This window comes from Poecilia formosa, unplaced genomic scaffold (genome assembly GCF_000485575.1).
Source record: "Poecilia formosa unplaced genomic scaffold, Poecilia_formosa-5.1.2 Scaffold363, whole genome shotgun sequence".
Taxonomy (NCBI): domain Eukaryota; kingdom Metazoa; phylum Chordata; class Actinopteri; order Cyprinodontiformes; family Poeciliidae; genus Poecilia; species Poecilia formosa.
The window spans coordinates 129,276-144,855 of record NW_006800302.1 but is presented as its reverse complement, the minus strand read 5'-3'; the positions used below and the strand labels follow the sequence as shown (position 1 = coordinate 144,855).

The window sequence follows — 15,580 nt, the reverse complement described above, 5'->3', positions numbered from 1 at the left end:
TAAAGGCCAGTAGATCAAAAAATTCTTAAAAAAGAGAACATTTTCTAAAAGAAACAGGTACGGATGTAAGTAATGTTATTGTGTTAAAGTAGACTTTTTTTTTTTTTTTTTTACATTTTTTTCTCCTCTACAGTGTCCATTAAAATTACCTGCAGATGGAAAATAATCCATTATAGACAATGACAACATTAGCGACTTCTTGCCAGTTGCTATTTTCCCTGAGAGAGGAAAATAGCTGTACCTTGAAGGGCCCCAAATCAAGTTCTGCTTGAGGGCCCTGAACAAGTTTGGGCCGGCCCTGGGCGCTGCTTTTGTGAAACTGGATTAATGATGGGTTAAATCAGGATAAACATACAATCCTGGTTTGATTATTGCCTCGGTTTAGTGAAGTATCCCCCCCCCTGGAGCCCAGTGGACCAGGCTGTCGGTGTGTTAACGGCCGTTAGTCGTCGGTTAGCCACCGTGAGCTCCGCGGGGAGGAGCTGTTTCTCACCGGGGGTTCTGACAGCACATAGCTCGGAAAGTTAAGGTGGTGCTCAGAGTCAATGAGGCTGTTCCGATGTACACCAATGAGCCATAGGCGACGGACAAACTAAAGCGCTACTTTAATACGTCAATCTAAAGCATTCTCGGGTTATTTTTGGGAGCTTTTTTCTACAGAGAAGGAGGCAGCGAGCAGCAACTACGCCCCGGGGCTGGTGAGTAACTCCGCTTTCAGGAAATGTCAGCCGAAAGAGCCAGTCTGGCTGGTAGCATCTGCCAGGAGTTAGCAAGACGCTGAAAACTTAAAACTTTACTCTGCTTGGTGTTTGCTTGATGGGAGCGTTAAAAATATCTTGTTTAACTTACTCCTGACTTTGAGGAGCATTTTCCACCTGCTGTGTCTCAGAGCTGTTAGCTATTACCGACACTAACAAGACGAGGTAAAGTTCCTCACTCATGCAGATGTCATTATTATTAGATATATTCCTGACTCTATAAGTTGGAAAGTTGACCTTTTAATCCAGAGTTCAGTTCAAAGTTGGGAGGAAAGGGGGTTATTTCATGTACATGAGGTCAGGTGACCCCTCAGTTGCAGCCACATGAGGACCAGCTGAGGATCATTAGGTTTTCTGCTTCTTTAAGTTAATTGATTGGGGATGACGGTGACTTTGTATGGAAATCGGTTTGAAATGCATCTTACAACCTGTTGCTGCTGATAAGTCCTCATATGGTGCTGCAATGTGGCACAACTTTTATAAAGATGCGTATCTGCTGATTCAAGATACTGTTTACTTCATTTTGGCCCTCCTTTCTTTGTAGCTCAATAAATTACTCAGAAGTATATCTGGATTTTTTCCCCCATCCCCACTGCTTTGGACTGCTGCCCAGGGTGGGTCCTCCACTTTATCCTTGACAAACGATTAAAGCTTTTCTGGTTGGCAGAAACAGCCACAAGGATCGCTCCCCCTGAAAGAGATAAAATGCATTAAGCTCAGACTTTCAAGATATGTGCTTTATTTAAAACTGTTTCAAGTAACTTCTGTTGCTTAAAATAGTTTAATTTAAAGAAGGCACCAGAGTTTATTCTGTGTTGCTATTTAAATGCCCTCACTCTGGCCTTTTCCAGGGAGGTCTGGTCTTCTGGTAGAACAGGGACTCACTTGTTGTCCATTTAAAAGGTTTTGTGAAACATGAGACTGTCGTAATCTTATTTCTTTCTGCTTCCAAGTTAGATTAACTCCCACGCTTTCTGAGCAATTAAAGCCTGTTTTGTAAAGTTAATATATTAGGGTTGTACGAAGGCTGTAGGCACTTACTTCGGATCAGGATTTATCATGTAGGACATTTCCACCTGTTTGTCATTAAACCAGTATCATGTTCCTTATGTGGAGAGTTTCCAGTCTGATGGAGACAGGAGAGCTTCTGAATAACAACAGAGAAACCTTGTCTAAATTTGTTGAAAGTGCTCTGCTCTCTTGCTCAACACAACGGAAGATGATGTTCTGGCTTCCTTTACACAACTGTGGTAGGACCTGGGAGTAGCGAGGTGAATTAGAAATGGTTCTGCAAGAGACTTGGTGTGTTAGACATACCACACACGACACACTCTGACTTGTACTTCCCTGTTCAGCTCATTAGCTTGGGTAAGATTAAGACATGTCAGAACTGTGCTAGTGCTCTGTAAGGAAACGTCTGATTAGGCAGATATAATCTTCAGAAATATGCTGACGCAATCTGTACTTCCAGCATTGTGGTTTTGTAATTCTGTGACCTGTTTTTGCTGAAATTAAACACCGGTATGAGTTTATTTTCAGGGGTTTAACTAAGGTTGACTGTCAGAAGAGGAAAAGTGTGTTTTTGTGCTCTAAGGTTGTGACTATTCTGTTTAAACGACACGGTTTTCAAATTTACTAGATTTTAATTTGTTTAAACAGGAGAAGCTCTTTGTGCCTTACCACACTCCAGTACCAGAGCTCCAACTTGCTGTATCGCGTTCATGCAAAGGGACTACAGATGAAATCTAGCCTTTGTGGCTAACTCTGGCATATTATGTGATGTGCATTGTTCCTTTAGAAATAAATAAACAACAACAATATATAGGCTGTATTTCATGGAGTATAAGTCACTTTAATCAACAAAATACAACATGAAGAGGAAAAAATACACTGGAGTACAATCAGGGTGGTCAGGAACGACTGGCGAAGTGCGCAGCGGGGCAAAGCGGAGGTGCATGCAGTAAATCTGGGATGATAGAAAGGTAGTTGTGTTGTATGAAGTGGTAACTCCAAGAAAAATCATGAGTGATTTATGTATAATCTCCTTGGCATCTACACTGTTTATAAGCCTCAACAGCTGTTTCAAAAGGTAGCTCCAACACATATAGCTATCTAGATGCACTGCAGTAGGAAAATCTGATGACGTAGCACAAATTGTCAAAACATTTAGCAGCACCTTCTTTATGTATCCAACTGTGGACCCGTTCCTCCAGCTCTGGCCATCTCAGCCGGTGATTAGTTTTCCTCATGGCTGCAGATGGTAATGTTTAATCCTTGGTTCATTTCCGTTGGAATTAATTAATATTTAATGCAAAAACACATCACGAAGAGTAAAAAAATACCCTGCATAGGTGGCTCCTGACTACAAGTTCAGAACCAGCAAAGCTATAAGAATAAAGTGTGACTTATAGTCTGGAAAATATGGTAATTGATTTTAAATTAAAATCAGATGTTTACATGATTTTTTTTCCCTTTGTGACATAAAATTAGGTTATTATTGTTCTATTTTTGGTCAGTTTGAATACTAAATTAATGAGACATCTTTATTACTTTCTTCAGATTCATAAGTTGACATAATCTTTATATTACTTGGCCTGTAAATATTTAATTTTGTTTAATGTTTTTGGTTGGGAATGTGAATATAAACCCCAGATGGTGGCTGTTTCCATTATTTAATAACACAAGTCCTCTTGGACTGAAGGCCACTCGGACAGGAAGAAGCCATTACTTTAAAAGGAACATAAAAAAAGCTAAAATTGTCATTTGATCACCTTTGCTCCTATGAAAGGCAGACTAGACGTCAAATATAATCTACAATGTAACAGCTTTAAATACCTTTAATATTTTTATGTAATCTGTTTTGTTTTTTTTCTTTTACAGTTTTTGCAGACTATAAACTTGAAATCAACTTTCCTGGTTACCAGATATTTATTGCTACATTGACGGATCTAGAGCCACTTTCTTTCTCACTAAAAGAAAAAAACTTTAACCCTAAACAAATGGAGTTTAAAGGTATAATTTGGGCTAAAGGCGGCACAGTTGCTGCGTCAAAGTAGTGGAAAGTTTGCAAAAACGTGTGATGCCTTCAGTTTATCAACTTCCTTATAACTGTAGCTTACTTAAATAGGTTAATATTTAAATATTATATTCTTGTTCATGTGACATGAGATGGCTTGTCTATTTTTCTTTCTGACCCACAGCAATGGCAGCGTTGAGCTGTTGCAGTGCTACAGTTTAGATCTTAAAATTGAGATCTAATTTTAAACTGTGTTCTGTATTCCAAAGAAGGTTTAATGCAGTTATTAAAATAAATCTAATTTTGACATTTTCCATTTAATGGGCTTCTGTTAAAGTCGAATTAAGGGAATTAAAAAATAGAAGCTAGTTTTATGCTTTGATTGCAGTTCTAACATCTTTTTTCATATTTAATCTGTAGGAAAAAAATTATTAATTTAGGTATAAGCAGAAAAATCCATCCATTCATCCATTCATCCATCCATCCATTCATTCATTCTTTTCTTTCTTTCTTTCTTTACACTCTTGTCCCTTAGTGAGGTCAGGAGGTGCTGGTGCCCATCTCCAGCTAACGTTCCGGGCGAGAGGCGGGGTCACCCTGGACAGGTCGCTAGTCTGTCGCAGGGCTAAGCAGAAAAAATTAACTCAAATTTTCAAGATTTGTTCTGCCAGTTGATTCTGCTCGAGTCACATCCCGAAGCTAAGATGTAACAACAGAAATCTCTGCAAGGTGTAAATAAAAGTTTACCCTGAGCATCTTGCCTGTGCGAGTCAAAACAAGACTTCAGTTCATGACTGCAGTTAGAAGTTGGACTGTAAACTCACCATTTTTGGTCAAATCTGTGTTTTCTTGCACCCGTTTACAGTCCACCACTTTTACCTTGACTGTAGATTTTAAACGAGCCTCTCATCAGCTTATGGGTTCAGATGAAAGGCTCAGTGGTGCATGCAGGGAAAGAATGCATGGCTTGTCTGAAATCCTGTCAACTAACTGATCATATGACACGTCTTTGCCTTCTTTGAACTTTTTCACCAGCAATTAAAGTGTTGCTAATAAAAATCTTGTACCCAGTAGATGAAACGAACTGGGTTTTTTACTGGCCAGAATGTTTATAAAATTTGGACAATGAAATGCTTAGAAAGTGGATTTTTCCTGACAGAGGTTTTACTACATTTAGGCCAGATAGGTGGAATACTTACGAAGTAATGCAGTGAAGCATCCTAATAATACGCCTTGTTTTAATGGAGTGGCATTAATGAGTCCTGGCCAAGAAGATTGCCATAGATCAGTGTAAAACATCAAGAGTAATTTCTTTCAGTAGTTCAGGCTAAATTTGGTGGTGATTTGCGTATTTTCCAGCAGCTAGAAGACCAAGACTGAAAGTAAAAATGATAAAGGTTCAAGAAATCACAACGTTAGTATTTTTGTTTTTATCCCAGGATTTCATATTAAAGTGGAAACTTTTCTGAGCTTTACATCATGATTTAATGTTACTGTCATCAAAAACATACCTGGAGTGTTGCTTTGGTTCTTTCAGGCATGTTTGAGAGATCCTTTAATCTCCATGGCAACCATTCAGCTGTGTAAAACGCCTGGATGGACCGAAGGTTTATCTCCTCCTCTTTTCTAGGTGAAGCTCCTCCTCAGAGGAGCTTCTGCCTCACGGAGCAGCCCTCTCCCTCTCAGCTCCTTCAGACTAGCCAGCAGCAATTAGCAAACACTTGGTGGAACTGCATATCTACTGAGCTCATAATACGAGCTACTTCTCAGAGTAACGCTGGTAATAATGTTTAAAGGGTTAATCAAGGAGCCATTTTGAGATGACCTCCTGAAGGTGGAGTTTCAGAAAGAGCAGGGTTTTTTTAAAGAGACAGAGGCCCAGTTTAAAGGCGTTAAATTAGGAAGTAAAATGTACTGAGTCATATATGATATATATATATATATATATATATATATATATATATAGCATTTTTATAACAACTGAACTCAACATAGTTACTTGATTATGCTATAAAATGGCAGTAAGTGCCTGGAAGAAGTTTGTTTTTTTAGAGCTAAGATGAATTTGCTGTTTTCTAAATTTACGCACCATAAGTGAAAAGAGTTTACTTTTTGCCCATGATGTAGGTCCGTAGGTATTGTGGCAAATATTTTCTGTTGTCATCAACAACCATATGTTTATCTAAGTGGTGTGCATGCTTTATTTTACTTGGTGCACAGTGTTCTGGTCTGCAGTAAGTGGCTAACTGTAACACATTATGCGTTTTCAGTCTGCATGCTGATTAAAATCTATGAGCCTTGAAGCCCACACGCGATTTAGAGATGAGCAAGGAAACGTTGCATTAATCACTTCGTTTTGTTGCTGCAATAATTAACTGTGTTTCCTATCTGCTTCAATGTTTTCATAACGGTTTGCAACCCAAAAGTAAAGCGACACGCAAAAGGGATTTTCACCGAATCCTGTTGTAACGTTGTTCAATTTCACAACAACTCGGGTGAAGGGAGGCGGGTTGAATTGCAGGAAATGTGGCACAGAATTCAGTTTTCAACATCAGATTGTGCTTCACTGCTACTCAGCAGAACACGGCGTGTTTTTTATTGTTAGGAAAACTGACTAACTTCCTTCGGTTGAATGTCTGAAGCTTTTCTGATTGGATCAGTGCCGCTTTGATCAACTTTGCAGAATAAACACTTTCACTTGTAGGTCTTTAGAAGTTGCTAGAAGTTGTGTTCTTTCTTGCCTTTTTACTAAATCCTACTGTTGTGATGCATTATTTGTGTACTTCTAAATAAAATGCTGGCATAAATTGGTAAAGTTTTGGTCCAACAAAGCTGGATTTGGTTGTTACCTGAAGATGAGTAGCTTTATTTTTAACAAATCTGTCAATTTATTTTTCTTTTTTCTTATACAAAAATAAACTGACTTCACATCTGAGAACATGCCTAATTAGCCCATGAAAGGCCTAGATTTAACCAAAAAAATTTAAATATGATTTCTTAATTTCAGAATTTAACTCAAGCCAAATATCTTATTGCTTCAAGTCTGAATGTTAGTCTCTGTTTTTAAGCTTTAAAATGTCCTTGTACAGTAAGAAACAGGACTTTGGCTGAATCAAATAACTTTTCAAGTCAATTACTTGTGTTTATTCTAAGCACTAAAAAGCAGACATTCTATTAAAATAGTTAAAATAATTTTGGGTCATAAGTTGGGCTTCACAGGTTTCAGTGTGAACTTAGGGCAGTAAAATATCCATGAATTAAAACAGATCTCTACTGTAAGTGACTTGAATCGTTTGTGGACGACCCTGGCAGTTTCATTTTTGAAAGATAAGTGACTCTTACATTTCGATGGTCTGGGCGAGTTAAGGGAGTTTCCATGCAAATATGAGCACAGGTCTGCATTCAGTCTTAATTTTGCTCATTTCAGGCTTCATCGTCTTGCTATTGGCAGCAAACTTCGATATATATTTTGGAGATTTTTCTGGTAAAATTTAGTTTTTGCTTTTTGTTCTCTGAAGGAAAAAAGTATCACATTTAAGATAGAAATTATAACTTGATAAACTCTATTGTTAAAGAGTTTGTTTTAAAAGCCAGGAAGTAGTCAGTAAAGGTGATGTTTGCTCCATTTATTTGAATAAAAGACACAGAGGGGCATTTGTGTTACTGGTGACGGCATACTGGTACTCACTGTGGCATCATAAGCTGCCTTTTCCTTTTTAATCCCCCTTATTTCTTATAAATTTGCTCTTTTTTGCAACCAGTTGTTACTATAAAAGGGTGAACTTGTAGAGTGATGGTGACCTTTTAAACTTCTTAATTTACATAAACTTTATTACAAAAAGTATTTTGGGGCATACAGACTCAAAAAAAGGCAATTTATTGAAGGAACAGCACCGTTAGTGCTAACTAAACCAAAAAAATATATACATTTTACATTTTCAATAAAAAAAACGTATTTTTCTGAACTCAACAACTTTCTGCTTTTTACATGCTGATGTTGGAAGTATTTTATTTTTTTGCTTCCTTTGAAGCAAATAATCAAGCATACACTAAAGAAATGCTGTTATTGCATTTAGTCAATAAAATGTTTATTTTTCTGATTCAAAAAACAAATTTTATTTGTTTAATTTCATCTTGTAATGTTTTTCTAATATTTTATAAAAAGTCTAAAGCGGTCGAATAAAAAATTCTGCAGAATGTGCCATTTTAAAAAAATCTGTTTAATAGTCAGAATAATCAAAATAATAAATTATTAAAGTAATCATTAGTTGCAGCCTTGGACTCCACCTGCATCATAAGTCAAGTCATACATTTCTTTGACTTTGTAATAATAACACCAACGATTTACTGTAGAATATTTGGTAGCAAAGTGGTGGGGAGCTTTATGTTGCCTTCAGGTTAGTTCAGGAATGGTTTGTAGAAAGAAAACTTATTGGTTTGGTTTCCACCAACATTCAGTCGCATGTCAGCCTTACATTTTCATGTGTATGCAAAGCAACAGCTGCAGTGGAGTTGAGCAACGTACTGCTGGACTGTAGGGTGGTGGAGATGTGTCTCTGGAAAGATGAATCATCCAAAACTAATCTGGGTTTGGCCGTTAGCAGCGCCTGCATTGTGTAAAGTTTGGTGGAGGGAGGATTACCTTGTGGGCTTGGCTCTTTGGTTGCATTGGAAGGAGTTTTTACTGCTGTGCTAAGCTGAGATATTTAGATAATTTATGCCCCCAACTTTGTGGGAATAGTTTGAGTTTGATCCTTTCCTTTTCCGTCCTTGACTGTGCTCCACTTCTCATTCATCAGTGTGTTACCTCACATATGCTCTTCTTGAAGAATGCTTAGATATTTCCATAAGCGCATCTCTAAACCCTGTGGAGAGCCTTCCTGCCAGGGCTGGTGTAACTGGAAAGGCTGAACCCACTTCATATTAAATCCTTTGGATTTAAAGGAGTGAATATTTCTGCCAATGTAATGTCAGACTAATTATAATTATTCTGATTCCAACACTATAATACCCAGTTTATTGTAATATCTGAGAAATTGCCACAAGCAGAGCCGGGTGACTGATTTTACCATTCATTTTATTTTTGTTTTTTGAAGAATTAACTTTTGAAAAATTGGGATTTTATTTATTTCACCAATGAACTTGTTGGGTTTCCATCGTTCAGAGTGATGTCAGTGTTTGTATGGCGGGCATCTTGATTCACAAGATTCTGTTTATTTCGGTCCATTTTTATAATGGAATATTAGAGCCAGGCTCAGATTGTTTATTTTATTTTTAGAATAAAGTCGTCATTTTATGAGAACATGAAAAATTCAAAATTCAAATGAGGAATGTTGAGCAAACTTTTATATACATTTTGGAGATTTTTCTGGTAAAATGTAGTCTTTTCTGTTAATATTATTATTGCTGTATTCTCACCCTGACGAACCGTTGTACAAAAACAGAATGGCTGAGTGAATTAAAAATCACTTTTTGAAAATATTTTATTCAGTTTCTTTTTTAGAAAAGAAAGTGAGCAAAATAAAAGGTTTAAATTCGGTTTTGTTTTGAAAAAAATCAACTTTAAGCCATATTGGCATTAACCGCTGTTTATTCAGTGTTTTTACCCTTTGGTTGCGCTCTTTTCTCATGTTTCAGAAATTACGAACTCACCATGTCTGATGGGGAGTATGATTACCTCATCAAGTTCCTAGCGCTGGGTGACTCTGGTGTGGGAAAGACCAGCTTTCTGTACCAATACACAGATGGCAAGTTCAACAACAAGTTCATCACTACAGTGGGAATAGACTTCAGAGAACGGAGAGTGGTAAGAAATCATGATTTTGTGAAGATTTATACCATCATTCAGATTTTGGGCTCCACACCAGCATTTCTACATAACTGCCTGGTTTGGGGCTTAAATGCATTCCCATTATATTATGCAATACTTGTTTAGCACTTACAGACGATGTCGCTTCTGAAATATGACATATAATTAACAGCAGGCAACACCCTCCTGAAGACTAAACACTTCAAACCATTGGCAAACAGCTGAGTCTGAGTCTTGTTTACAGTAGTCCTACTTTATAGGTGCTAACCTAAAACCTCTGAAGGAGATCTGGTTTTATCTGCATATACTTATTTGAAAAGCAATAATTGGCTTTTTGATCAGACTAAATCGATCTTTGTAGTTGTTAGGGTTGAAAGGATCAGTCATAATGATTTATGATTATTGATTAATTGTTCATTTGAGGATTCAGACTCCAAAAAAAGACAATTTGCTGAAAGAACAACGCAGTTAGAGCAGTAATTACCCCAAAACTGTTAAAAAATATGATTTGCATTTAAGATGATTAAATGAAACCTTTGTGTGTAAATATGTTTTACGCAGAACAAATTAAGTGGCAAAGTTTTAGCTTCACTTTGTTCAAATTCTGTAAAGGAAATCTCATATTGAGCACCTTTTTTATCCCATTATTTATCAGTTAGTTTAAAAAATGACCAACAAATCAGACCTACACTGTATCAAGTCCAGCAGAAAGGCCTGAGCTTCTCGTGTTGATCTGAGAAGTACTTTTTAGCTGCAGATGAATCCTTTGCTACAAATGATCAAGCACTCACTACAGCAATGCTATTTTGTTGCATTTTAGTCAATAAAATGTTTGTTTTTATTATTTAAAATTTTTTATTTATTTTTTTCATATATTTATGTAATGTCTAATATTGTATAAAGGCTTATGTTGCTAAATGAAAAATCTGCAAAATGAGCAAACAAAAACATTCTGGAGTCAAGGTTCACCTTCCAGTCCATCTCCATCCAACCTTACTGAGCTCAAGTCGTGTTGCAAAGAAAAACAAAAGAAATTTCCATTTCCAGATTTGCGAAGTTAGTAGAAACAGACCCAAAAAGTCAGATACTTTATTAATTCACAGCTAAACTTTTGGTACATTGTCCTGGCTGCCATCAACAATCTGTGGCAGATAAATTCTATTTTATTTTATTTTGTTACCAATCTGATACACTTCATTCCGGTTTTGGAGTTTTCTTCTACAGATTTATGAAATATTAAATGTTTGACCTGGTGTGTTTCCATCAGATCTACAATTCAACAGGTCCAGATGGAACAACAGGCAGAGGACAGAAGATCCACCTGCAGCTGTGGGACACAGCAGGACAAGAGAGGTACAGCAGTCACCTTATGGCTCCTGTTTCTGAATTTAATCCTGACTGACATTATCTATTTCCACTGACGGTTTCTTCAGGTTCCGAAGTTTGACGACGGCTTTTTTCCGGGATGCGATGGGTTTCCTGCTCCTGTTTGATCTCACGAATGAACAAAGTTTCCTGAACGTCAGAAACTGGATGAGTGAGTCCTGAAGGGTTGAATGCTACTGAGGCATAACCGATACACATTTACATTTGGCATCATTATTACATCCGATTTATCTGGGTGATGCTACGAAGGCATAACCGATACACATTTACATTTGGTATCATTATTACATCCGATTTATCTGGGTGAACAGACAGTAATAACAAGAACAAACTCTGTGCAGCTCCTACAGTTCCAGCACATTGAATATAATTTATTGCTCTTGTTAAAGCTTCCTGGCTGGATGTTTCCCACAGGTCAGCTACAGATTCATGCGTACTGTGAAAATCCAGATGTGGTTCTGTGTGGCAACAAATGTGACCTGAGTGACCAGAGAGCTGTGACCCAAAACCAGGCCCGGGAACTGGCCGAGAAGTACGGGTACGTCCGCCTGGTTTCTGCTCCATCTGTGCACAAACCTCTCCCTCAAAAGTTTGTCAAGAAGGCAGTGGCTGCGTTGTTGACCCAGCTCTGCTCTGCAGACTGAGAGACGCAGCTGGTCCTCCTCGAAAAGCAAATATTTGCTTACATGTGTAAGATATCCTGGTCTCACGCCATTAGACACACCTTTACTGAAGTTCACCAAGCAGTAGTTCATAAATTATGTGAAGTTGCCACAAACTGAGGTGTTTTAATTAAAGGATAATTAACTTTGATGCAATCTTTACTGAAAGAGAAAAACTTTTAAGCTTGACTCTTAAATGAGTGATGAGTAATTTGTTGTCATTTAAAAATGCTTAAAGAAACTTAAATGTTCCTTGATTATACATAATTATAATTTGATTTACAAATACTAGAGCTCCATAATTTAAAAATCCCATTAAAAAGTATTTATGTTCTCTTTTTAGTTTATTTTTTTACATGTTTGCACTTAGCAACCACAAACTTCAATATATTTCATTGGGATTTATGTGACAGTAACAATTAACTTGAATACATGTAGGCCTGTTGCAACAACCAATCAACTGCATGATAAATTAAAAATAACTCAATCATTTTTATTCTGTTATTTTTTAAGGGCAAATTTGTTTCCCAAGACTTCATGGTTCATTTTTTTCATGGTGCAAGTAATTTTTTTCTCACAGTTTTATTTGTTTTTTGTTGTCCATGTTTTATTTTGGATATTTAAAGTTTTCTTTATAAAATTAAATTATTGGTTTTTAAAGGGGTGACTTACATTAATCTGCCACAGTCTCAAAACAATTACAATAATTTCTGGGACAATTTATTGTTCATCAAAATTTCCCATGACAGACCTAAAGACAAGGTTTTTCATGATAATGTTTTGCTGATAAAACATCTGATAGCTGCCATGCGTTTTAATTTGGCACTCTTTACTCTAATACACCTATAAAATGGAGTGTAACCAGTTGTCATTGGAAGTCTCCTAATCAGTAGACAGATTCCACATAGGAGTAATTTAACCTCATTATAAACACAGCTGTTCTGTGAAAGCCTCAGACGTTTGTTGACATTAGTGAACAAATGGCATCACAAAGACCAAAGATCACACAACAGGTTGAGGTCACCCAAAAGATCAGGGATGCATTCACATCGGATCCGGAGACTAAAAGTAGCTCCCAGTGAATTTCTGGAATCCTGAGATTTTTCTCCGACTTTTACATCAGTAAAATAAAAGTTATTCACAAAGCACCACAGGCGTTTTATGCAAAATCCACATTTTTCCATGTTTTTGGATCCATTTGGGTCTTAATTACTTGTAAAAACAAACCAAGTGCTTAGGGAAAAAACAAAAAACAAAAAAACACCTGAGGGTTTTTTGTAATAAGTTGCTTTTTGGTGTCTGGAAAATGAGCCGTTTCAAAAACCTCCTAACTGTTGAGTCACATTCAACAGGCATTGCACCGTTACCTAGCAACCCCAGCCACGCCCAGCCACGTTACCTAGCAACGTAACGGAACTTGAGAACATTTGGTCGGCTGGTTTAACTGCTCTATGCGCTGCATAATGGCTGGCAGAAAAGACTAGTGTTTTGTTTTAGACTTACCATCCAGAAACCACTTGCTGTATGTTGTTTGTGCTGGAGGCGATGCTGTGGGTAGATCTGTCACAATAACAAATGCTGCTGGACCATAAATTGTCCCAGAAGTTATTGCGATAAACATCAATGTTGTTGTTTTGAGATTATTTTCAAGTAATGTAACAGTAATGGCATAATAATACAAGAACACATTCTCAAAAATCAATAAACTTTAAATTCTACTAAACACTTAACTCTGAAACTGGAAGCCATAATAAATATCCAAAGCAAATAAACAAAACAACAAATAAAATGAATTATGACATCTCTGTAAACAAAAACAATCCTTCAAAAAAAAGTGCTAATTGAGATAAAAGCACCAGACTGAAGACTTTTCTCATCTAATTTGTGGTAGAAAGAGAAAAGCAATAAATCATGGAAGTGGAAATTATTGAGCTCATTTTAATTTATCATGGGATTAATTGATTTATTGCAACAGGCCTAGCTCTGGGAATATTTTTGAACAAGGAAGCCACAAAGTATTGAGTCACAGCAGGGGAATAAAAATGCATGCAATGCATTTCTGATGCATCCATTTAATGACAACTATGCTCTATTCTGTTGGTCTGTCGCATAGAAACTCTACGAAATGATACTTTAACCCTTGGTTCAGTCTTCCTGTTGATGAAAAGTTTTTAATAATGTACTAAAAACATATATTTTATTTCTGACAAATGACTGTAGACCTTATAATAACCGTTAAACCTGGATTCTTTTAAGATGCTTAACTAATTAACAAAATGGCATGGTTGCATTACTTGAGTAAAAACCATTGCACCTCTCTACAGAATCCCATACTTTGAGACCAGTGCTGCAAGCGGGCAGAATGTCAGCGAGGCCGTCGACGTTCTGCTGGATCTGATCATGAAGAGGATGGAAAGGTGCGTCGACAAGTCCTGGATCCCGGACGGGACCGTGCGGCCCAACGGAGCCGCCAACCCGGATCTCTCTGAGGGGTCCGATAGAGGCAAATGTGCATGTTAGAAGGATTCTTTTTTTGTTTTTGTTGTTGTTGTTGCACATCTTTTTCATTATAAATCAGGTGGGGGAGAAAAGGAAGATTTCCAAGTAAAACAAAGTGGGAGTTTTATTACATTTTGTGTTGAGTAAAACTTTAACACCAACATTATCCAACCACTTTTACCCACAATCCAGAGTGTTACATGTTCACCATCACTGACACGCTGAGTCAGCAGTAGTCAGTGTACCTTTTCCTCAATACATCAATCTTACTATTGAGTGTGGGGTATTTATTTTCCTTTGTAACTCCTACTGTACATCTCCAGTTTCCATATTAAGTTAGAGAAACGAATCCTAGATTCAGATAGTTAAAGAACACTGAGCCTGTATGTTACTTGTGCTGATATGTTGTCAGGACTCCTCAACTGCTGTACAGCGAAAAAATGCAATGAATGTACTTCAGGTCACCGATTATGTGTCACTGATGCTTCACTGAGTGCCTTGTTGATCACTGCAGTCTCACTAGTGCCACTGCCAGAGAACATGTAGCTCTTATTGTCTTCCAGCGTTTGCTTGGTGGACAGTCGACATGGTTATTTAGTCTGAACTTTGATATAAGTGCAGGTTTTGCCAAAAGTTAGAAAAACGACTTTGTAATATTTAGATAATCTAAACAAGTTATTTAATAAAACTATAGGAAACCAGAATTCAAGAAATATTTTTGCCAACATTATTTTTTTCTGCATAAAATACTAGCTTATTTGCTCTTTTTATTTGATTTAATTCAGTTCTGTGCAAAAAATTTGTGACAAATTATGTTGAAATGTAATATAAAATGGTGAAATTGGGATTAATTGAGCACTAAAATAAAAGTATTGTACCCAGGATCCAGTTTGGAGATCAGTGGTCTTCACTGGTTTATTAGGCCTGTACTGCAAACTATTTCTACATAATGTCATTATGCTTTTATTTTGAAAGTCTGTTTGGCTTCATCAGCTGAAGTCTTCAAATCCAACATTTTTAGTCTCCAGAAATTCATTTGTGTTATTTAATCCGAAATGACAAATTCAAGATTTAGTTTGAGATTAAACTTGCATAATTATAGCCTTTAAGCAAAAAACAATATGTTTAATTAATGTCCCTGTTATTTCACAATATATTACAAAAGTATGTTGTCCATTGGTGCAAAACAAAAGGAGATCCGAGGACATAAAAATGCTTAAGAAGTAAATTAAAGACAATTAAATGGTTGATATAGGATATAAATAAGTGGTTAGGTGTGGCTGTTTTTCTTGGTGGTGATATGATGCTTTTCTGAAATTCATTATTATTCTAGCTAGTCCTGGTAGAGCGCATCTGCCACGTGCCAAATCAGAGTTTTTCCTAATAAAATCTATTTTGCCGCTGTAATAAGTCTGTATTTTCTGGGTTGCTTGTTTCTTGAAACCCAATA

At 36.8% G+C, this 15,580-nt stretch overlaps 1 protein-coding gene across 2 annotated transcripts in view; it reads left to right on the top strand.

The window, feature by feature from the left end:
- The window catches only part of rab27a (RAB27A, member RAS oncogene family), a 17,408-nt gene extending 2,574 nt beyond the window's left edge, over window positions 1-14,834 (top strand). The window contains exons 1-6 of one of the 2 annotated variants that reach the window (XM_007574849.2): window positions 249-698; window positions 9,412-9,580; window positions 10,851-10,936; window positions 11,017-11,120; window positions 11,384-11,507; window positions 13,956-14,834. In XM_007574849.2, the coding sequence (XP_007574911.1) occupies window positions 9,428-9,580; window positions 10,851-10,936; window positions 11,017-11,120; window positions 11,384-11,507; window positions 13,956-14,151 (663 nt within the window). In that variant the 5' untranslated portion in view covers window positions 249-698; window positions 9,412-9,427 and the 3' untranslated portion in view covers window positions 14,152-14,834. Of the gene's footprint in view, window positions 1-248; window positions 699-9,411; window positions 9,581-10,850; window positions 10,937-11,016; window positions 11,121-11,383; window positions 11,508-13,955 lie in introns of those variants that run through there. The other variant, XM_016662220.1, reaches the window with a different exon arrangement.
- Window positions 14,835-15,580: the final 746 nt, after the last annotated feature.